Source organism: Sabethes cyaneus, chromosome 2 (genome assembly GCF_943734655.1).
Source record: "Sabethes cyaneus chromosome 2, idSabCyanKW18_F2, whole genome shotgun sequence".
Taxonomy (NCBI): Eukaryota; Metazoa; Arthropoda; class Insecta; order Diptera; family Culicidae; genus Sabethes; species Sabethes cyaneus.
In genome coordinates, this window is record NC_071354.1 from 63177383 (window position 1) to 63201991 (window position 24609).

Here is a 24609-nt window from a genome sequence, read left to right on the forward strand (position 1 = left end):
ATTAAAAACGGTCAAACGAACGGGGGTCCACGGTATACATTTTTGTGTGAAGTAGACGTCAATTTATAACTCCGTTGGTTATTTCACAGACAAACCAACATAATGCTCACTTACGCATACTCCGCACGCTATAATGATCATTTCAAATTTTGTTTTGTTTGAAAATATCTCCGTATTCGGCGAATTGGCTTCTTTTTAGCCAACGAAGAGTATCGAAACCATCTATGATCACCTTGCACTTCCGTAAACTGTTTGCCGAAGAACGAGCTGATCGTCCGTATCGCATTTACCAGTCGAGAGCCGGGATGGCTTTGTACTTCACCAAAAATAGTCCGTAACACCTTTCGTTCAAATACAGCTAGTGCATGTATGTCTTCCGTAAGCAAAGTTACTGTCTCAAGTCCGTAGAGGACTATCGGTCTGGTTAGCGTTTTGTACATCGTCAGCTTTGTGCGGCGGCGTACACTCCTAGATCGAAGTGTCTTGAGGAGGGAAAAGTGACACGATTTCCAGCTTAAATGCGTCGATGGACCTCCTTACTCGTATTATTGTCGGCGGTGACCAGAGATCCCAAATATACGAGCTCATCAACCACTTCCAGTTCATCGCCGTCAATAGTCACTTTTCGTGGGAGACAAGCGTTGCTTTCTCTGGAGCCTACCATATAGGGTACGGGAGAGTATTTTCAGCAGGTTTCTAAATTCAGCCTATTTGCCATTTCTTTCGCCAATAAATATACTTTGCCGACATACAATTTTAATATGTTATAACTATTTTCTCGAGACTGTAAGTAATCTACTATTTTTATTCAAAGAACGTCAAAACCACCTGTTCTTCCACTAGAACTAGACCATAGGTCGAAAAAATAGATGCTATCGCTTAATGGGCTGAAAATACCCTCCTGTACTCTATTTAGTTTTCAACGCATTGATTTGTAACCCCATCCTCCTAGCCTCCGTTTCTAGTTTGGCGTAGATATCCTCCGCCGTCCCAAGGTTTCTAGTAATGATGTCGAGGTCGTCTGCGAAGGAGTAGGAGTAGGAGAACTGCTTTCACCAGTCGATCACCTTGCGCTCATCTCTCCACATATTAGTTTTAGGTGTGTAGCCATATTGAGCTTAATTCATATTCTTGTAAAACTTGCGCGTGTCATTAATCCGGAATAGTTGTTCCAGCTCATCACGATCTCTGTCCTACTTCTGGCGCTTTTTCCTCCTCAGGATCGTGGTCAACTCATTCCGTGCTCGTCGATACTAGGCCAAATTCTCACGTGGATTTGCTTAGATTTCACTTCCACTTCTCTTAGTTGAATAGATGCGAAACTACATCTGGAAAAGTTTATAAAATTGAAACCAGGAATAAAAACTACAAGGTATACAGCCCTAAGGGTTGTACGAAAGGGTGACGTAGGACTGTGTCATATAATACTCATTACATTGATAACATGGCCTACCAGAACCACTCGTGACCGTTTTACTGCCAACCTGTTACTGCCAACGGGCATGTCTCATCTCGTCAACATTCAACACCCGTGTCATCGTCCGAGTCATCATTTTTCACCACCGGGACGCTCATTGGACTGCACTTTGGAAGCTCCTGGTTCCTCTAGCCCAGTCGTACCGTCCCCTGCCAGTATCCAGCAAAGTCGTCCCGGACCTGTGGCTAGATGTGGATCAGGGGTCTTCCAACTTGCCCCCTCATGCAAGTATAGTCACGATATTGTTCATTCGCTGCCTGATGTTGATCCGATTCACAGTACTGTGGACTACGTTAATTTTCGCGAAAATGGTCCAGTTGCGCCATCTTTTGACAAGAGGATAGCCCAGCCCGCCGACGACGGCGAGAATCCTGTTTGCTTCAGCATCGAAAATGGACAACATCCACCTAACGTATTTGTCAGAGAAACGGATTGCTCCACTCCGAGCCGCAAGGAAGATATCATCGTCTTCTACCAAAACGCCGGTGGAATGAATTCTCATGTTGAAGAGTACCGACTAGCTGTCTCAGATCGCTGCTATGATGTCATTGCCCTTTGCGAAACATGGCTCGATTCCCGAACAGTCTCCAGTCAAGTGTTTGGATCCGATTACGAGGTTTTTCGTTGCGATCGGAACCCGAATAATAGCCGCAAAGCTATCGGCGGTGGTGTTTTGATAGCTGTCCGTCGCGGGTTAGAAGCCAGGGCTATCGAGAACAATGCATGGAACTGTGTAGAGCAAATTTGGACGGCCATCAAGCTAAGTGATCGCACACTTTTTCTTTGCGCTTTATACATCGCACCTGATCGTGTCCGCGACAACGATCTTATTGATGTCCACTGTCAATCGGTGTACTCTATTATGAGAGGGGCGACTCCTCTAGATGAGATCATCATTCTGGGCGACTTTAACCTGCCAGGTATATCATGGAAACCTGTCCATAGCGGATTTCTCTTCCCGGATCCTGAAAACTCGACGATTCACGCTGCTGCAGTAAACCTTCTCGACAATTATAGTGCTGCAATGCTCCATCAAGTTAACCATGTAGTTAACGAAAACAACCGTTGCTTGGATCTCTGTTTCGTGAGCTCATTAGAAAAGCCCCCCTTCATCACCGCAGCTCCATGTCCGCTAATTAAGCCAGTTCTGCACCACCCACCCCTGATAGTCTGTATTGAGGACAAGCCCCTTCGCGACTTCATTGAATTTCCCGCGGCTATATCCTACAACTTCCGTAAAGCTGATATGCATAGTATTAATGGCGTATTGTCCAGTATTGACTGGGCAGAGATACTTGACCCAGAGGACGTTGAAGCTGCGGCGCAAACCTTTTCACATGTTCTGTTATATGTTATAGATCGACACGTCCCGAAAAGAAGTCACCGCAACACTTCTCACCCCTCTTGGTACACGAATGAGTTGCGCAAACTGAAGTCATTCAAAAGAGCAGCATTGCGGAGATTCACGAAGCATCGCACGCTTTCGCTAAAACGTCATTATGCGAGAGTGAGCCACTTATATAGGCGAGCCAGTAGGCAATGCTTTTCACGGCATCAACAGAGCATTCAACGGAAACTAAAGCGTCACCCGAAGTGCTTCTGGAACTATGTAAACGATCAACGCAGAGAGTCCGGCCTCCCGTCTTCTATGGAGTATAACGGGGAAATCGCTGCCGCACCTCAGGATATATGCCGTTCCTTTTCCAGCAAATTTGCAAGTGTTTTCACTAACGAGGTATTGAGCGTCGACCATGTTGCCCTAGCAGCATGCAATGTTCCAATTTATGGTCAAACACTAGGTGCCATTGATGTCAACGTCGAGAAAATCTCAAAAGCCGCTTCCATGCTTAAGTCGTCCTTCAACCCTGGACCTGATGGAGTACCTTCTGCATTCCTGAAGAGACACATATCCTGTTTGTTGACGCCATTGCTTTACCTATTCCGAATGTCTATCTCTAGCGGCGTATTCCCATCATGTTGGAAATTTGCGCATATGTTTCCTGTGCATAAAAAAGGTAGTAAACGAGATGTGAACAACTATAGAGGAATCACATCGCTCAGTGCAGTTTCAAAACTATTTGAGTTGGTAATCATGGAACCTCTATTGTCACACTGCAAACAATATCTAAGTGCCGATCAACATGGCTTCATTTCCCAGCGCTCTACCACTACTAACCTGCTGTGTCTAACATCATACATAACGGGAAGTATGGACCACCGTGCTCAAACCGATGTCTTATACACAGACTTGTCGGCCGCTTTTGATAAGATAAACCATGACATCGCAATTGCAAAATTGCATAGACTGGGCGTTAGCGACAACCTTTTGCGCTGGTTTCGCTCATATCTGACCAATCGACAGTTGGTGGTTGCCATTGGAGATTGTAGGTCCGATAGCTATCTAGCCTCTTCAGGTATACCTCAGGGAAGCCATCTTGGACCTTTGATCTTTCTGCTCTACTTCAACGACGTTAATTTGGCTATCAAATGCCCTCGACTCTCGTATGCAGATGACCTAAAAATGTTTTCCCAGATCCGTTCGACAGACGATTGTCACTTTCTCCAAAATCAGTTGGAGGCCTTTGCCGCTTGGTGCGATGTGAACCGCATGTTAGTGAACCCGGGGAAGTGTTCAATAATCACTTTCTCCAGAAAAAAAGACCCGATCCTGTTTTGTTATGAGCTCAATGGCACACCCATCGAACGTGTTTCGTATATAAAAGACCTGGGAGTTATCTTGGATCCGCAGTTAACGTACAAGGAGCATATTTCGTACATTATCGCTAAAGCTTCGAGGTCATTAGGCTTCATTTTCAGGATCGCGAAAAAGTTCTCTGATATATATTGCCTTAAGTCACTATATTGTTCGCTGGTGCGGTCCATCCTGGAATACTGTTCGCCCGTTTGGAATCCTAACTACAACAACAGTACAGAGAGAATTGAATCAGTTCAGCGCCGATTTCTTCGATTCGCCTTGCGTAGGTTGCCATGGAGAGACCCGTTCCGTCTACCTAGTTATGTAAGCCGCTGTCAGCTGATTGACTTGGAACCTCTCTATGTTCGTAGAGCTGCCTCTAGAGCTTTGTTTATTGCGGATTGCCTGCAGGGTAGAATAGACAGCCCTGTGCTTATGGAGCAGATTAACATAAATGTACAACCACGAGCACTGCGTAATAGCGCCATGCTGAGACTACCAGTTCGTCGCACTAATTACTCTATGAATGGCGCTTTCGGTGGCTTGCAGCGAGTTTTTAATTAAGTGTCGTCATTATTCGATTTTCATCTGTCGCGTCGAATACTTGGCAGAAGATTTGCAAGCTTTTTTTCGGGAGCAATAATCCGCGAGTGATGTAGACTTATATTTTAACTGTTTTTGTATTTGTATTTTACTCACTTGACTGTATTTTTATGTAACTATCGACAATCATTGGGGCTATCTCGAGCCCGTTGATTTAATAATAAATTAACAAATTAACAAATTAACATGTTTTAATCGATGAAGTATAACTTTATGTCTGATCCTTAGATCAAAGACTAATGCAAACTGCATTTATGGCATATGCATATTTGAGTATCTGTGAGTATCATTGTTTGAGTGTTTATTTATAAAAGAAGAGCGTAATATTCTGATTTAATTCTTCATTGAATCAATTGGTGGTTTTGAAAAAAACCGTTTGAAATTGTTTGGTGGCCCTGAAAAGAACTATGTTTGAGCTGATAGCACTTCTTAAAAATCAGTACTATAATTACTGTTGCCAATATATAGATATGTCGCTATTCGGTCCTTCAGACTCTAGGATGATGGCTGCCCGCTAATACAGGAGTGATAGGAAATACCAAATCACTGTAAAGTAGAAATGGATTAGTTTTATCAAAATACTGACCGTTCGTCAGTGCGATAAATGAGCAGACGGCGAACCTAGTGTGCTATTTTATAGTCACTGGCACTGCCGTTGCTACTTGTGTAGGTGTGGGAGGAACCAGATCGGCTGCTGCTGCTGCTCAAATAATTATCCGAATGGAACGTTAACCATTTAGAAAATGTAGAAAAATCTTTCCATTCTTCAATTACTATAGCTCTTATAAGAACTGTTTAAGACCACAACGGCCTGCTGCTGAATTTACTGCCAGTCAGTCGTTCCGTTTCCGTTTGCCATCAGTGTTGGTTTACGATAATTGCGATCGAAGTTGCCGCCAAAATGCCATCGGGTTTGCCTCGAATTGTCATCGAAGCTGACATTAATTGCGGCAAAAGTCCTTGGATTTGTCTCCTATTGCCGCCAAAATGCCATCGTTTTTACCTCCCAATTGCTATCGGTGTTGCCTCCGATCGCTGGTGTTGCCGCCAAATGCCGTTGGTTTCGCCACCAATAACCGTCGATGGTAAATACTGACCGTCCGTCAGTGCGATTGTGCGATGATTGAGCAGACGGCGAACCAAGAGTACCATTTTATAGTCACTGGCACTGCCGCTGCTACTTGTAAGCTAGTGTAGGTGGTGGAGGAAACCATATCGGCTGCTGCTGCTTAAATGATTGTCCGACACTGATTGAGCAAGCTATCGAACAATTTCGCATGTCTGCGATGGGGATAATGCAAAATGTAATGTTAAGTGCATCGTGTGGGATTTACGTTGGCCATTGTCCTCTGATTCCGCTTGTCTTCGGGGTCGGTGTTGCCGTCAATAGCCATCGATGTTGCCAATTGGATTGGAAAAGGGGTGTGGCTTACAAAGTGGTCTCAAAGGTTATCATTTGGATCCAAATCCTTTGGTGTATTTAATTGTCATCCGTGCCTGTGAAGCTAGGCGATCAAAAGGGAAATGTATGGGAAAATTCGACCTTAAAACTTTACACACATTTTCACTATTTAGCGTATAAAAAATTATTATTAATATGTTACTATAAAATTGCTGGACATTTTATCTATCCAACGACATATTAACTGTTGTTTCGTTCAGTAGTATAGTAGCTATTAGCGTTTGAAATATTTCATTCAAACGTTACACTTCTATTTTTCGTTTTTACAAAATGCTACCCAGTCCCAGTATAGTAAACAAAGACGTAGTCCTACGTCAAAAAACCTGTATTTTAAAATTTGTTTTCGGATGTTCTCATGAAAAATATTGTCATTTGGTTTGAACCAGCCTCAAACCCATCAATGTTGCCTTGGTTACCTACTGCATTACGTAAACAAACTAGAGATATGGAATTCTAACGAAGTCGCTTCGAATTAAAATTAATTTAGACTTTTATCCGTGTAAACTTTCAAGAGTGCTTCGAATAGTAACCGTGTTGAAAACCTTATTTTAAGAATCTACCTTTCGTTGTAGGCAACATGAACGTTAAATAACTTAAAAGAAGTAATGTTTAGGGCTTTTAGTTCCTGCTACTTACCGCAGGTTAGTTGCTTTATTTTTATTTCACTAAAATTGAAATAGAATAACAGAGAATAACGGCTTCCGTTATTAGCTAGTTTGTATATATAAGCATTTAATATTTTTATCCCACTTATAGCGATTTGTTGATTGTCATTCATTTATCAGCATAATATAATACGTATTGATTACAGCTTCTAATAAAAGTATTGGCACATTGATTTTTTTGTAAGCGTGTGTAAAGCATTGCATTTATAGTGACGTGCTATTTGATTCGACTGATGGCAGAGTTGGGAGCTTGATTATCCTTCAGTTGCAGTTTTTCTAAAAAAAAAATAAAACTATGAAACCTCCAAAAACTGCAATCGTTTAGCACTTTCTTACCAATAGCATTCCGTCCTTCTACGGCACATAACACGAAATCCACTAACTCCATTGATTCCAGTCCTCGCTCTCGGCATCGCTTCATGAGTTCATGAAGAACACGATTGTTAACGTTAAAACCGGAAGAGTTCAGTGCATTTTTAAGCTCCTTTCGATCGAGGTGACCACTGTTGTCCTTGTCGTACAGTTTGAAAACAGCCTGCCATTGTTGTACATCTCGGATGACCGTACGAAATTGATCGTAGTTCAATTGCGCCGACTTGTTCAAGTTAACCCGCGAGATAAGCAGTTGAGAAATCTTCTGTACAACAGCTCGGTTTACCGTGCTTGCACGTCCGTTGGGCTGCTTTGGTCGAACCGAGCAAATCCAGAAGCAAAATAAAACATGCTGAAATCTCAGTTGAACATCTTTCCAAAAGCTTGAACGTTTTTTCGGTTTCGGTGGAGGAGCGAAAAAGAATTTATTTAAAATTGCACCCAACGCTAGGTGATCAATTTCTCCCTTTCGATCGGCCATATCGTAGAAAGAACGAACCATCTGCTCCCAGTCGCCGTTTTCCAGCAATGGCCCGGACACTCGATCATCCATTGTTCCGAAGCAAATCGTGCAGTCGTTCTCTTCCAAACAGTTTTGCATTTCGGAGAAAATTCTAAGTAAAAATTCACCCTCCTCGTTGGGTTGCAAGGTAGTAGGTAAAATTAGATAGATTCCGGGACTTAGTTTCAATCGGCAGCTGACCTCTCGCGAATTACTGTAAATGGATCGCGAAACAATTCTGTATGCATTCTTTTTGAAAAATTTCAGTGGAACTGGCTTATGACGGAGATCTTCTTCGGTAACTCGATAAACAACGAAACCAATGGTCAAACTGGCAAGATCCTCAGCTCTACGATGTTTCTGCATGAGCGCAACAACGACCGTACACATTCCAGTGTTTCCATCACGATCCGGTTGGTTCAGCCTTATCACATACTGTGGGTTTGTCCAGAACGATTCCATAAAATCAATACATCCACCACCAGTGGATCCTTTTACCCATTCTCCATCGACTGTTGATACCTGCCAGCCGCGCAGCTTAGTTTCCGGATCGTCTAAAGGATCTGGCGACAAATTGCAAATTTCTATACGGTCGAAACAACGAAGAAAATCTTTAAAATTCATCCAAAATTCGCCATCGTTGTCGATGGTGAGCCCTATCTCCTTCCGTTGAACTTTGGGAATCGCATCCCATTCCTTGGATCGATCGCTCCAAGGGCCACTCCACTCGATACCGTCACCCCACGGGTTGCGTAGCCGCACCAATTGGTGCAAGGTGGGATCGAAAACGTGTGCTTTGGTAATGGAATATGAGTGGCCTCTTAGTAAACCTTCCGGGGTGTGAACTGCCGAACTTTTTGGGTCAGGCTAAAATTTTAAAAACAACTTAAGGTCAAAGAAATTCGTTGAGAATTAATACTAATTACCAGAATGTTGCAAGCGAACATAGATCCCCTTTCGAACCCACTGTGTATGATCTCGAATAAATTTTCTGGTGGAGTGTCTGCCCCTTTCCACCGATAGGCCTCCGTAATGCCTCCAGTAAAATCTTGCATCGCTTCTCTGGCTGTTCCACCATTCAGTGCTTCATACGAACCGTGCAGCTTAGCGTACGCCTTCTCCAGCAGTGCACTCCAAAATTCGTTCTTGTGGCTAGACCGCATATAGATCAACTCACCCTTCCGAGTCGGGAGACGATCATCGATCACTACGTCAACCCATTGTCCAAACTGCCAGAAACGAAAGTGAAATATTCCACCGTATTCGTCTTCGGCGAAGGAATTATCCAAAGGAACTGCCTTCCGAAAGAGTCGTTGATTAGCGGTAAGATTAGCGGTCGCCGTCAGGAGCCAACAGTCGTTGAGACTGCCCTGTCGAACGTCGAACCGAGAGGCACCGTCGATGAAGAACTTGGGCTTTCGGCACATTTGACCGGGACGTAGCCATTCGATCGCCGGATCCGGATTGGTGGGACGTTTTGTTAGGGAGCTATGATCCGGTGGAAAGTCCGGATCCTCGAAAAGTGTTCCCTCCGCTATGCAACGCTGCTTCAGATGGTAGAAATCTTGGGCTGGTGGGTTCTGGTGCACGTTGAATGATTTGTGTGCGATCTGAAAGGGAGAGAAAATTGGAAAAAATATGAATATTGTGAGTTTCATTGAAAGTTAACCACCGCGCAAATCAAAAATGAAATGCTCTTTCATGGTTGCCGGATCGATTATGATGCTATTGGAAGAAATTACACAGAGAGGATAAAGTTTTAGTTGTTTTTGGCACTACAGTTATGTGAACAACACCTTTGTTTACAGCATTCTGGCAACAGTTCTAGCGCGGTGTTTGCTTCCAGTGCGGTGTTTACTTTAGACCGCGTTTAACTTTGGGCAGTGGTCGCAGTGGTCAAATCTTCCGACAAAAAAACTTTGGGCAAAGCTCCCAATACCTAGAGTTGCATTGATTGATATAATACAGTGGACCCCCGTTCGTTTGAACGATTCCTCATGCAAACTAACGGGGTTAGCTTTTAATTTGAACAACTGGCAACCCTAAATATGCTGGAACTTGTGTGAACTGGTCGCCCTACTGTTTGTTATTGTTTTGGTGGTTTGATTCAGTTGTAAGTTGGAAGCAGCGAATATTTCATTCTCCGATCGGATTTCTATCATAATCGTTGGGAAAACGCAATGTGAAACAGATTAAACACGCTAGATCAGTACAAACAAATCGCGTTTATGCGCATTGTCTGCATAAGCAAATGATGTCATGTTGAGAATGACATTTGAACCATTTTTAATTTGCACGTCGTGCAAACCAACGGGGTGCAAATTAAAAAGTGTTCAGATTAAAAACGGTCAAACGAACGGGGGTTCACGGTACACATTCGCTCAAGCGCAAATCAAATACTTGGGCTACCTGCTCGACGGCCACGGCCTACGACCGGATCCAGCGAATATCCAAGCTATCACTGACACGGTTTCTCCCACCGATGTTTCCGGTGCACCTGGTACAAGCAGCAGCGGTATTTGCTCTTTCCTTGGAGCGGTTAACTACTACGGCACCGGAAATTTAACCACAGGATGACTCTCTTCGGTACCTGTTGGATTATCTGTTCGGGGCTGGAACGACAGAATACCGTTGGTAAACAGAATGGCAGCAAGCGTTTAGCTTCGGATTTGCTCCTTACGCATCACAATCCGAAACTCGACATCATCGTATCGGCAGACGCTTCTCATACCGGCCGAGCGGAACTACAGTCAATCTGATTGCCAAGGCCTAGCGATCAAATTCGCTGTGACACAGCGACAAAGACAAAGTTCCACCGAATACTGTTTGGTAGGCGATTCCACTCGCAGACCGATCATGCGCCGCTTTTTCGTATTATCGGTTCGAAGAAGGGCATTCCGGTCTAAACGTCCAACCGACTGCAGTGATGGACACTAACGCTGCTCCTGTACGATTTTACCATCGACCAAATACCTACAACGAAGTTCGGCAAAGCAGACGTACTCTCTCCACTCATCAGCCAGCACGTGAGATCGGACAAGGATTAATTATCGCAACGTTATCTGCACGACGGGTGGCCAGCATCGAAGCAAATCGACCCTGAACTGAAATGTTTCTGTAACCGTCAGGAGTCCAACCACCACTGTCCAAGGCTGCATCCTATTCGGCGATCGTCTGGCCATTCCTTCGATGTACCGTCGGCGCTACTTGGAGCAGCTTCACCGTGGTCACCCTGGCATCCAACGGATGAAAGTAATAGCCAGCACCTTTGTCTACTGGCCTTTTCGTGGACAGCGAAATTTTTCGACTACTTCAAGTCATGCCAACATTGCGCCACCGCTGCAAAGTCTACACCGAAGTGTGCTCCGGTATCGTAGCCAAGAGCTACGGAATACTGCTTCGTCATCGTGGATTCGTACTCAAAGTGACTCGAAATGTTCGAAACTCGTAGCACGACAAGCGAAGCAACAATCGAAATCCTGACGAACGTATTTACTAGGTTTGGCAACCCTCCAACTTTGGTCAACGACAATGGGCCGCAGTTTACGTCCGGGAAGTTTGAAGACTTTCGTATGCGGAGATCCATCAAGCACCTAACCATTGTGCCGTTCCATCGACAATCTAACGGCAAGCCGAAAGATTTGTTGACAGCTTGAAGCGGTTTGTTAAAAAAAAACCAGCAGGGAAGAGGCATAACACGCGAAGTACTCCACACCTTTCTGGGCACCTACCGAAGCACTCCTAATCTTTCTGCTTTAGACGGTAAGTCACCGACGGAAATCATGCTCGGTCGTCGAATCCGAAACTTCGTCCGCCGTCTGACCGCTCGAACCACAACCAACCGTTGAAGTTTATCAAACGATGCAAAACTTGCAAAACTCTAAGTCAACAACAACTGGCACTGGCCACCTGGAGTTGGATATTACCAATTCTCGGGTAATTCTCGGGAGGATTGGTCACATATTACCAATGTACGCACACCAGCCTAGGGGGGCTAGGAAGGAGAGAGAGATACAGAGAGACAGAGAGAAGGAGAGAGAGATCGACGAAATTGCTTTTCCCGATGCCACAGTTCCTGTCTGGATCTGGACCTGTCTCTGCGTCCACTTCGCTTCACGATCGTCCATCAAAATACTTCCATGTTTATCCCGAGCCCGACACATTTCGGCCCGCGGTACAAAGCCATTACGGGATGCGTTCAGTGCCGCGTTTCTTGAAAAAGGTACAGCTGCTGTTCCAACTCCACATACTCCTGCTCCAGCTGCATAACCAGGTAGCGCATTTTTCCCGTTCTTCTTAACGAAGACTTTTGGCTTTATCCCATGCATTATCGGATCAGGTAGTCCGAGTCTACGTTAGCTCAATGGCTCAAGTCGTCAATGGCGTCTAAAAAGTGCCGACAAACAATCCGAACGTGGTCGATTGTCCGTAACTGTGATTCTGATTTGCTGACCTTCAGGTGTACTTATGCCCAAGTTTTGTGCTGAGCAAAGGTAACATGTTCTTTAACCCTCCGTTATTCACGCTGTTGTATTATATACAACGCCTGTGAACCGTCACCGTTATTCCAGAATAACTCGGGATTCCAGCAATATAGAAAATTACTATTTTTTGAAACGATGGTTCTACAATTGATGAAGGGACGGTAGAGAAAAGTAATGAAAAGTTTTTTGAAAATAGAGGGGAAAGCGTGGAAAGGTGAGGGCGCTGGGGGGCAGGGTTATTGGTAGTTACGGTTAACGTGTTGCGTATGACGCTGTTCGTCTGTCAGCGTGTTAGTCGCGATTGTCAGCGCGGGTTTTCGGGAGAAGGCTTCGTTCCTATGAAATAGACTAAACCTCGTGTTTTTAGTATTAACCTTGAAATGTTGTGAGTTCGAATCCGGTTCTAATTTCAGATTATAGCTTGGTTCGACCCATGCACCTTCCAGCATTGAACAAAAGGTATCAGGCATAACGACAACTTGTTAAGCGTAGCTTATATATGTTTGAGCGCATTTCAAGGTCAAGACTAAAAACACGAGGTTTAGTCTAGAAAATTACTGTTTTCAGTAAAGTTGATCCGCAGACCAAGATCTTTCAAATGGTGGAAAAAGTTTCATAAGTTTTTCATCAAGTGACATTAGTATTCGAGTGAATTCTATTAGGTTTTAGCATGCCTATAAATCCAAGTTGGCGCGAGTAACGAAAGGTTAAAGAGGTAATGTCTGTAACGCGTTGGATCGCGCTGAATTTTAAAATTACTGGTTTGTATTCCTCCTTCTGACTGATTTGGGCGTTGAAATCTCAAAGTTTGGGTAATGGTCGAATTCCTCCTTGTCATCACATTTCTAATTCTACCTTTCGCTAACTGTTAACCACTTTCACTTCTGAAGCGACAACTGCCACACTTTCCCAGCTTCTGGGCTTTAAATGTTACTAGAAATTAGAATTAGGTATCAGCATAAAATTGGTTTTGAAATCGGCAATGAAATGGAGGTTTAAATTGAAGTTATGTGCCCCATCCAGGTTACGATAGTGACTGGAACCGTTGGTTGCCATTATTGGAGTAATCGTTGAAGAAACAATAGAAACAACAACTACAGACCTTACTAAACTCTCCCCAATTGTTGCCCCTAACGTCACCGAGACCGTTGAGATTGCTGTTTAATTCCGTTCTGCTACTATATGTGCAATCATTGGCGTAGCAGGAGGGGGTACTCAGGGGACCAGGCCCTCTCCAGACTTCTACAGGCCCCTCTAGAATTTGGAAACCGGATAAAATTCCGTATATATGTTCCCAAAAATAATTCCCTTCTTATTTTTCTCGCGCAAAAGCCATTCGTTTGGCATTAACAGCTTTGTAGTTACGATATTACACACCGAAGCCTGACATGTGATAGGGACGAAGAAGGGAATCTAATCAAAAACGAGCGCGAGAGGGTCCTCAGGGGGAAGCAGTTCTTCGATGAACACCGCAATGACGAAGTTCCAAAAGGAGGCGAAACGGAAGTTAAAGTGGAAGTGCCCATGGAAGATTGTAATGTCTCAGCACCTGATCTTCCAGAAGTCAAACGAGAAATCAAGTTACTGAAGACCAATAAAGTCGCTGGTAAGGACTTTCTACCGGCAAAGGAACGCTGACAACGGCTCTACAGTGGGTTATTTCCAAGATTTGGGAGGAGTAGAAGCTACCGAAGGAATGAATGGAAGGAAAGGCATAACGCTGATAAAGCCGCCTACAAAGTACGCGCCCAGATCTTGTTACATCGGCTGTTACCGATAGCACACACCTTCGTAGGGAATTACCTGGCAGGCTTCATGGAGGCTCGTGCAACTATGGACTATATTTTTACCATCCGACAGATCTTGCAGAAATGTCGAGAGTAAAACGTGCCCACTGATCACATTTTTGTATTTGAAGCAGCATACGATACAGTCGATCGAAACCGGTTTTCCGCATAAACTGACGGGACTGGTCAGAGTCACATTGGGTCGAGTGTGTTTTTCGTGCGCATCTCGGAGACGCGCTCGAGTCCCTTCGAAACGCAACGAGGGTTGAGACACGGTGGCGGCTTGAACGGATGTACAAAATTATCATTAGATCGGTAGTTCTTTATGTAGTTGAAGCCGGAACGCTGCTCACGGACGACATACGCGCCATTGCCATGTTCGAGCAGAAAGTGCTGCAGACGATATTTGGTGGAGTACAAACTAACAGCGGAGAGTGGCGGAGGCGTATGAATCACGAGCTAATGGTATTGCTTGGAGAGATTCCCGTCGTACATCTGGCAAAAGTCGGTAAGCTACGGTGGTCCAGATACGTCGTATGGATGCCGGACGAAAATGTAACGAAAATAGTTCTCTTCAACAACCCCACCGGCACCAACAACAAAGGGGCTCCACGTGCAGGATGACTCGACCAGGTCAAAAGTGGCTTGCTTCGTTGAGACCTCTAAGACGATTGGGAAATTGCCGACGAGCCACTCCGGCTCTATGCTGTTGACAACAACGACGACGATAGCGCTTGTATGTTTTTATACAAAGTGATTTTTTTGAAAACCCCCCTAGGCCCGTCACAGGGAAATTTCCTAGCTACGCCAAGGTATGCATACATACTAGGTCTGTCTAAACGGTAGTATCGGTAGTACCGACCAATTTTTGGATACCGAAATACCGGTTTTGAAAAGGTAAAAAACCGGTGTTTCCGATATTTTCTAATATCCTAGTTTTTTAAGCTCCTTATCGAAGAATTCAAACTAAGTTTGATAGAAGATTGTGAAAATCATAGTAAAACAACTTGGTATTAATTCTGATGATGATGCTAGCAATTAAGAGGGTGAAGCTGTGGGCCAAATAATTATAGTTCTTGAACCCGTTTAAGGCACAGTAGAGCATCTTTGCTATAAAAATTTTCGATTGTATAAGCCAGACGTCGCGTTTAAATTTATTCTTGAACAACTTGATATTTAAAAGTCACCAAATTATTCGAAGCTCTCAAATAACGACTTTGCGAAACAAGATCAGCTCCCAGCAACGTCACTTACAATAGTAAATCATCACTCAACAATGAAGTAATGAAGCTTAAGTTTCAACTGATGCAGCGCCGCTTCGTTTCAAAATTGATTTCAATCAGCGTTAATGATCAGCGTTAACGGTCTTCACTTCATCACATTGCATGACGATCGGCTTAAAACTTTCATTTGTATTTTTCTATCAAATATTCAGTAGAAGGCCAGGAACTTTGAATGCAATTGAATTGATTTGAATTTGATGTTACTCATTCGAATTTGAATTTGATGTTCCTACAACTTAGCGCATATTGTAATTACCCTACTCAACATCGACAAATCGGGCCAAACTGTCAGTCGTCTTCATTTCAAACAGCTACTAACGTCAGCTGGAGCTAGCTTGAAACGTTCTGTTCAACAGAACTCCATGTATGAAGTAAAGATAAGAGAAAGTCAGCGTCATTTATTTGTTTCGACAATGCCGGGCCCTGATCAGAAATGGTGATCTTTGCGTTTTTTGAGCATTCTTGCCATCAAAGGATTTGTCAGAAAAGAATTTGGAACATTTTCCAAGTCTTTCGAGTGATACATTGATCAAACTCCAAGCCTCTATTTGCGAATAGTCGGATTGATAACAGAGAAGACAAGGTATCTGTAAACGATAATGAAGAGGATACAAAGGTCCCATTTGGCCGACCGCCAGTACAGCTAGGGCTATTTGGGATTGGGATACAAAGGTGTTTCGGTTTGGGGATGGAGAAAAAATTCATGAAGATACTGTAAGAGGCCGGGGCGTTGATAGTGCTGGAGGCTGCAATACCGGAATTTTCGAAAATAGTTTTGAAAGCAGGTTTCCCTACAATAAGCTCGAAGAAATAAAAGGAAAATTACTGATGCGCTTGGAGCCGTTCGTCAGACTTCGATGAAAGCGGAAGTTTTCCAATCGTTGGACGCGTTGCAACAAAATCCGTTCTAGCAAGGGAAATAAATCGCTAAGCGTATTATATCTGCTTAAATTCTACTTTGACAAGTACCAATACTGAAGCTAAAGTATGAAAATAAAGACTTCTACTGAAAATCATCAACATTTCTATTGATTTCGAATAATCTGCAAATACCGGTATTTTATCGGTATTACTGGTATTTTCCACGCCAATACCGACATACCGGTTTTCACCAAAAGGGCCCAATACCGACAGCCCTAATACATACATACATACTACGTTCGAAACTACAATTTTTCTAACATAATCTATCACGTCACATTCCGCATATAGCCTTGAAGCTGTGACGCTCCTCACATCTTCTTATCTATATATATATAAGAGCCTTGTCTGTAGCCAAAGCGAGGGGCGCAATATATTTTCGTGGTAACAATCGCCCACATTAAGCAGACTTAAACCAATCATACCAGATTGCATTCAAGACGAGCAAAAGTATCGTGGTTGCACCTCATTGAGCGTTAACATTACGTAACGTACCTCCGATTTGCTCTCAATTAGACGTGACGCGACGCATGCGGGCTACAGCCCTAGTAGGATATACGCGGCCTTGTCATTTTCAGGTGGAAAGTGCTGCGGACGATGGGCCCTATTCTCACAGTCACCTGACTCACCACACTTCTCTCACGCGTCGTATTCTTACAGTCACCCTCTCTTCACCTTACGAGCCTCATTTGTCGACCAACATTTGAAAGGGGTGGATAAGCCAACTGTCAAACAGTTATTTTTTGCTGGAGCAGGAAAATGAACTCTCACTCGTTCTGTTTGACAGTTGGCTTATCCGCCCCTTTCAAATGTTGGTAGACATTTGATTTGTACAGTCGCCCAGGGGAACGGAGTCACCTAGGTAACTCTCAGAATTGCAAATTTTCTCTCACATAAAAAAATTAGGTGAGGTAACTGTGAGAGTAGGGCCCGATATTTAATGGAGTATAAACTGAAAGCGTAGAGTGGCGCTGCTACAGGCACTGTTTGGAGAGATTTTCATTGTACATTAAGCGAAAGTCGTAAGGATATCTAGCGACAGTGCGATAAAACTGGTTCTCTTCAACAGCTTCCCTGTACCAGGAATGGAGCAGGCCAACGTGTGAGATGGCTCGAGCAGGTCGAAACGGAAGTGACTTCTTTCGTAACATTCTCCGTCCGACGTCGGACAGGTGCAACCAAATCTTTTGCTTGCGTCCGTCCAATGTCTGACGTAGAATTCTCACTGAATTGCGAGTTTTGAAAGGCCTCGGAAATTGCTGACGAGTAGCCCAAGATCGAGTTGAATAGAGACGACTGTTTGAAGCAGCACGAGCTACGCTGGCTTTATGCAACCGACTAGGACGACTCCGTAAACCTTGACAATTTAAATTATTATGTTTATAAAAATATACCCTGAATTTCAATTTATGGGATGGGTATTAATTCCGTAATGATTCCGTTCATGATTTTTATACCGATTTGTTCTTGATTTTAAGATATTTTACACTTATTTATAAAATTTTACTCACCTCTTCATTATCATTTGTAAAATCCACCACAAGAAACTTGGAAGACCGCCTACTAATTGTCGAAGATCCGTGGTTGCCACCGACACTTGCTTCTATTATCCGCTTTGTCATATTCAACTACTGTTTGCCTTGTAATTTTCGTATGCAACAGCTCACCTTATCGTTCGAACATCATATCACAGCCTATTTTATTTTATGCTGCGTTGGGTAAAACAATTGAACCCTGGAAGTAGCAAGGTTATCAAAATTCACTTGATAAATCTAAATACGTTCAATTTGGTACTAATAAAAATATGCACAGTACACACCGATCACGGCGACTGTCAACAGTTCACTGACAAGAGTAGCGCCTGATAATGATCGCACATAGTCGCCATTCGGCGTGGTTCATGAGACACCGCGCACTCTTTTCTTTGTTTACCAAGATACCTACCAAGGCAATATAGCCAATGCCGGCTGCGCTGGCAATAAAAAAAATTCATTCTCAATTCTGCACTGATAGCCAGCTCAAACTTATGCTTGCGGCGTGCTATCTCTGTATTATATTTACTACCAGCGTAATGATTTCTTACGCTGCAATTGTGTGAAAGGGGTAAAGAGTGTAAAATAAATATATATTTCGTTTTTATATCAAGAATAGTATAGTACTGAAACTGGGAGATAGTTTCTTTTTTATGTAAAACACTAATTAAACATTTTATTTGTAACTCCTTCAAATATTATGTTGTGAAACTACTCAGTATATTTTAAAAAGCACTTATGTTGTATCACTAGAATATGCACACGAGTAAAGCGGTTTGTTTTTGTTTTCAATTTGATTCTTCGTTCTACTGATCCCAGATCTTATTGTTGATTGAATATTTTTTTATCTTGTTTGAATTAATTTAAACAAATAATGCTGCTACCGTGGCAACCAGTACTAAAACCAAGTTGCTTCGTCACCAATCATTGTTACTGCAATTAAATGGAGACGCACGGTGTATGTGAGGATCAGTTCTACTGACAGTAGGTTCCCGTTGCATCGTTAGCACGAAACAGCTGTTTAAACATATCCACCCTGAAGGCATTGCAACTAGAAGGCGAATTGATGACGCAGGCAGTCGCGGGCACTCGTAAAACATTCGTTACCATATGGAACGACAGCCTTTATCATACGTATCAAACAACTTTGAAGGATTTTCCTTGTTTCAAGTGAAAAGCCGGCGAAGTACACGTTTTTATTGATGATTCTTCCGGCAGGTCAATGCACCAGCCGAGTTACTAATAACTAACAGCAATATTGCACGTGCACTAGCTGGTTGTTTGTTGTACTAACCATTTGTACTTTTTCTGCCACTGACTGCCAGAGTAATTTGATCGAGACGCAGTAGTTTCAACCGAGCAACGATAACGGACTGAAGCAACGGTGCACATCGAATAGGTTGTCACCGAGTGGCATGGCGTTGATGAGACAAAAACTCAAACCAGTTTTATCGAATGAACGAATGGTTCACAAGAGAACTACTCTCCTACTCTCCTGGATGGTTTTGTTTTGTTTAGGATGAAGTAAATGTTTGAATGTAGACTAGTTTACATTCATGTTTTAGTGTTTTACTTGTTTATAGTTCATGTTTTAGTGTTACATCCAGCACAAAAATCCTATCCTGGAGAAGCTCTTTTTTCCAGATAACATCTTTAGGTTACCTGTATTGCAACAACAACAAAATAAAATATTCAACCTTTCTGCAAAGAAACAGTTGTTTATGCTTGGATGTGTCTTGCGAAAATGAATATAAACTACTTATAGTTTTAATGAGAAATTTATATCACCAAAAGCTTTGCTACACGCATTCGACAAAAAATATTATTTAGATGAAATGAGATTTAAACAAATCAAATGAAAAAACCAAAAGACAAAAGGGTAATACCAAATTAAAAGAAAATAGAAATAAAATTAATACCGAAATTAACTATACATCCACAACCGTTCAAAGCTGGTACGACATAAAAGCAAGTTTAAAATAAATTAGGATAAAACGTAAACGAAGTTGAGATACACGCATCATAGTCAAAATGAAACAAAATTGAAGTGTATAATAATAGTATGGGTTATTATAAGTCAATTTAACAAGAATTCAAGTTGAAAAAACATAATTAAAGAAAAGTTTAAATCAAATTAAAATAAATTATGAATAGAAATAAAATTATAATAGCAATACAAAAAGTAAAATAAAATAAAGATAGGGTTTAAGTAAAATAATAAATTTTTTAACAGTCTGATTTCTAACCTTTTAAATCTGGTTCGAAAGATTAAATTAAATCAAATTAAATGAGACGTAAACCTGTTAAGGATATTCTAGAGCAGGATTTATCTTGGTATATGAGAGTTAATATAATCATCTAAATGAGATTCAAACGTGTTTCTGGTGGTTGAAAGACATCGAATTTTGGCGGACCTTGGGATTCATCAAATGCAAATTGCCATTCAGTAATTACCCATTTATTTTATTGTAAATTTTGAAATCTACTATGATGAAACCAAGGACAGGTACAGCAAACTTTTAAAAATCTAATGTCAAATGAATCTACCAGTAGAATCCGGTTTACGAACGTTGACTTAAATGTAATGTTTAAATTTCTTATTTAGTTATAACTAGTTGAGCCCGAATCTTACGATCCGAAAAATATAACTGTCTGTTCAGAATCTCAGAAAACTGCGGATACATTCCATTGGCCAGCGTGTGCGAAGATGTTTAATCTTTGTATTAGTTCTTTGAGTTCTTAGATTGCATAATATAGCCCTAAGATGTTGTACACAAAAGAGTCAGCCGAAAACTGAAACAAATAGTTTTTATGTTCGTATTGGATTTTTTTAACCGAATAAAAACTTCTGGCTGTTTGCAACATGTATGTAGTCTGATTAAAGTAAAATGTTGCTTAGAAAATTCTTGCTGTTCAGTCAAGCAGTCCGGCCGAGCAGTTGAGTCGAGCAGTTGAGTCGAGTAGTCAAGTCGAACAGTAAAATCGAGTAGTCCAGTCGAGCAGTTTAATCGAACAGTTAAGTCGAGTAGTCCAGTCGAGCAGTTGAATCGAGTAGTCTAGTCGAGCACTTGAGTCGAGCAGTCGAATGGAATGGTTTAGTCAAGCAGTCGGGTCAAGCGGTTAAGTCGAACAGTTGAATTGAGCAGTTCATTCGAGCAGTCGAGTCGAGCAGTTGAGTCGAGTAGTGCAGTCGAACAGTTTATTTGAGCAGTTGAGTCGAGTAGTCCAGTCGAGCAGTCGAGTCGAGCAGTCGAGTCGGGCAATCGAGCCGAGTAGTTCAGTCGAGCAGTTGAGTCAAGTAGTCCAGTCGAGGAGTTAAGTCGAGCTGTCGAATCAAACAGAAGTCAAGCAGTGAAATCGAACTGTCAAGTCGAGCAGTTAAATCAAGCTGTTCAGTCAAGCAGTCCAGCCGAGCAGTGCAGTCGAGCAGTCGAGTTGGGCAGTTGAACCGAGCAGTCGAGTCGAGCAGTTAATTCGGGCGGTCAAGTCAAGTAATCCAGACGAGCAGCTGAATCGAGTAGTCTAGTCGAGCAGTCGGGTTAATCGGTTTAGTCGAGCAGTTGAGTCGAACAGTTGAGTCGAGCAGTTCAGTCGAGTAGTCCAGTCGAGCAGTTGAATCGAGCAGTTAAGTCGAGCTGTCGAATTAAACAGTTAAGTCAAGCAGTTGAGTCGAGCAGTCGGATTGAGTGGCTAAGTCGAGCAGTTAAGTCGAGTAGTCTAGTCAAGCTGTTGAATCAAGCTGTCAGTTGAGTCGAGCAATCAAATCGAGTAGTCTAGTCGAGCAATTGAATCGAGCAATCGGGTTAAGCAGTTGTGCCGTCCAGTCGAGTAGTTGAGCCAAGCAGTTAATTCCAGCAGTCGGGTTGAGCAGTTGAGCCGAGTAGTCCAATCGAACAGTGGAATCAAGCAGTTGAATCGAGCAGTTGAGTCGAGCGTCGAATCGAATAGTTGAGTCGAGCAGTCTAGTCGAACAGATGAATCATGCTGTCCAGAGAAACAGTCCAGTCGAGCAGTTCAATCGTGCAGTTAAGTCGAGCAGTCGGGTCTAGTAGTAAGTCAAGCAATCGAATCGAGTAGTTAAGTCGAGTAGTCCGCTCGAGCAGTTAAATCGAGCTGTTCAGTCAAGCAGTCAAGTTGATCTGTCCAATCAAGCAGTTGAGTCGGACAGTCGAATCGAACAGTTCAGTCGACCAGCTCAGTTAAGCAGTCCAGTCGAGCAATCAAATCGAGCAGTCTAATCGACCAGTCCAGTCGAGCAGTCTAGTCAACCAGTTGAACAATCGAGTAGTCCAGCGATCGACCCGGGAGGTGACTGAGAATACAACCCATTGCATTGCTACGAAAGCATGACGTCCTGTCAGGGACCTGTTTTTAGTTACCGATAAGCCTCTTATGACGTCCTGTCAGAGACCTGGTTTTCGGTACAGACATAAGCCTCTTATGTAAATAGATTATAAAGAAAAATAGATTAATTCCTGAGAATAGTGTTTGTATTGTTGGTTTATGCCTTTTGCAGTTTGATCGGTCAGACTGCCAGTGGTATTAGGAACTATAGCCAAGTTGAACAAATAAATTTTTGTACCAATGTAAGAACACTACAATCACTAGATACAATTGCGGACAAGACACAATAACACTTAGGTATATCTCTTACAAAATGTTAGTGATATAGCCAAGTTTGCATTATCATCCGGAATGTTTCCGTTCAGGAAAGCTGCTTACCATAACGCTCTCTTAATATTTAGATTCGCTGAGGTCGTGCATACAACGAAACCAGATTGGGGATCAAAATGTTAACATCAAAATGAGATTTGATTAGTAATTATTGGCAATTAATAGAAGCTTAAAAACGTGTTTCGTTTCTTAAGAGGCGCTTCGTTGTGCGAGAAATCTACTCCAGCCAGTATAGGTAATAATGGAACGTCCCGAGGGTTGCACATTATGAAGATTTCGGTCCAAACTACAACCATTATCCCGAATGATGTGTTAGTTACCTAGGGCATTATTTTGACGTAGGACTACGTCTTACGGCAAGGTTTGAGATAGGGTGTTATTCCAAAAAATCAAGAAATACGAGCGTCACGAAAATATGAAAGATTTTGAACGCTAATGGCTTTGCCAATTATGAATGGATTTTCATGGTTTAGATACTGATCGACTTATAATAGATGTAGCAATCGACGAGATCCACAATCTCTTTTACTCTCACGAACTTTCCATATGGCGTATGAGTGCAAATCTGTGCATTTTTATTCCTGTCTTTTGCACTCTTTAACAAATTCCTATCCCAGTTCACTCGTATCGTAAACTTTTATAGGTGGCAGTACCGTAACTCCGTGATCGCGAATAGGTCGAAGATTCTTTACGACGTTCAGACTTATACTAATTCTGTGCTTGGGAAGTACGCCAGATGAAGTGATAAAGTCCTCTCATCCTAACGAGGTTTCTTAGGACCGCGACAAACCTAGTCCAATTTGATGTCCTGAAAGTGAACAGTTTAATAAAAAGTGAGCGATCAACCCTATCTTTTGTCCGATTGTATCCGCATACTGCAAGAATGTATTCAAATCTGATGTCTTGTATGAAAAAGGAGTTAACGGAATATCCATGCATGTGACGTGATGATGCGTGACATCTTCAAAGTGAGGAAGGAGTGTCTAATCCGAAAATAGATTTTGAGTGCTTAAATTGTTGCTTTACAATTAGTTGCAAGCAATTGTTTCTATACTTTCGATTGTATTGCTGCCAGTGAGAACTAATTGATAAACAGAGTGTTAAATAGAACTATCAATGTGTAGAAAACGTTAGCTAAATGATGATATTTTAACTGTCACAATGATAATTCGTTGTTTGTATGTTTGTTGTTATATTATTATAATTACATTTCAAATCAACCTGTCACAATAAATGGTGTATATCAATTGTATATCAACTATTTTCTAGGAAATTGACGGTTGCGAACCAGTAGTAAACGATAGCTCAGATTATTCCTTTATTTTTTCCGTTCAATCGTAAGATGTGCGTCCAACGACAAATATGTTAGGTTTTGAGCAAGATCCTTAAACCTAAGTTGACTAATGGTACATCACACAAACATTTCCAAAATGTGATATCATCAGAAGAACTCTGATTGTGGCCTGATGAAAGTCTTAGGTCCTAGTGAAATACAGGTATCAGCATCTTTGGCTCGAGCAGCACGTAGTGATATGCAGACCACGGGCATTTAGTAAATTTAAACTTATCTTCCTTTATTTCTTGTCTAAATGTATAGGAATGTTTTCAGAGCATTTATTACAATGCAGTAAATTAAAAATTTGGGTGATAAACATTTGCAAAAGGTCAAGCTTTGTCGAATTGAACCTGCATTCGTAGTCCTACGTGAGTCTCTCGTATGTGCCTCTAGGCACAGACCTTCATACTTTTTCTGTATTTGGATAGTTTGGCTAAATATAATAGTGTATGATAGACAGACCACGTGTAACGTGGAGTTTTCAAAATTCAACATTTGTTGCAATATCACCACTTGCGATACATAAATAATGAATATTAAAATTTCCAGTTGCTAAAGAATAGAACCTAATTACATTAAAGTTATCCTGGCAAATGGTTAGATAATGCGGAATATAGACCCCAAAGTGGTCGTTAGTCTCTTATCTAGCAACTCCGGTCCCGACCTCCTCGTGGCACCAGGCGGAATACGAGCAACCTTAGCGGAGATCGAGTAACCAACCCCGGTGGAAACTAAGGTCGTATACTAACCGGGAAGGAGGTATAGTGAGTCTCGGCACTATAAGATGGCAGCCCCATCGCGAGACTCGGTAGTGTT

The 24609-nt window shown here is 42.3% G+C and overlaps 2 protein-coding genes across 3 annotated transcripts; one reads left to right on the plus strand and one right to left on the minus strand.

Moving 5' to 3' along the window:
* Positions 1 to 1502: 1502 nt before the first annotated feature.
* Positions 1503 to 6829, plus strand: LOC128735493 (uncharacterized). The gene is made up of 2 exons (XM_053829974.1): positions 1503 to 3861; positions 6810 to 6829. Exons 1-2 carry the CDS (start codon positions 1503 to 1505, stop codon positions 6827 to 6829), a joined length of 2379 nt encoding a protein of 792 aa, XP_053685949.1.
* Positions 6830 to 19194, minus strand: LOC128733650 (calpain-B-like). Of its 2 annotated transcripts, none has more exons than XM_053827388.1 (5): positions 19078 to 19194; positions 17763 to 17985; positions 8703 to 9386; positions 7239 to 8643; positions 6830 to 7178 (listed from the first exon to the last, which is right to left on the minus strand). In XM_053827388.1, the coding sequence occupies exons 2-5, from the start codon at positions 17871 to 17873 to the stop codon at positions 7120 to 7122; spliced, it is 2259 nt and encodes a 752-aa protein (XP_053683363.1). In that variant the 5' UTR covers positions 17874 to 17985; positions 19078 to 19194; the 3' UTR covers positions 6830 to 7119. The 2 variants fall into 2 exon arrangements, with proteins under 2 accessions (XP_053683363.1, XP_053683362.1); XM_053827387.1 differs by lacking the exon at positions 19078 to 19194 and adding an exon at positions 18196 to 18320.
* Positions 19195 to 24609: the final 5415 nt, after the last annotated feature.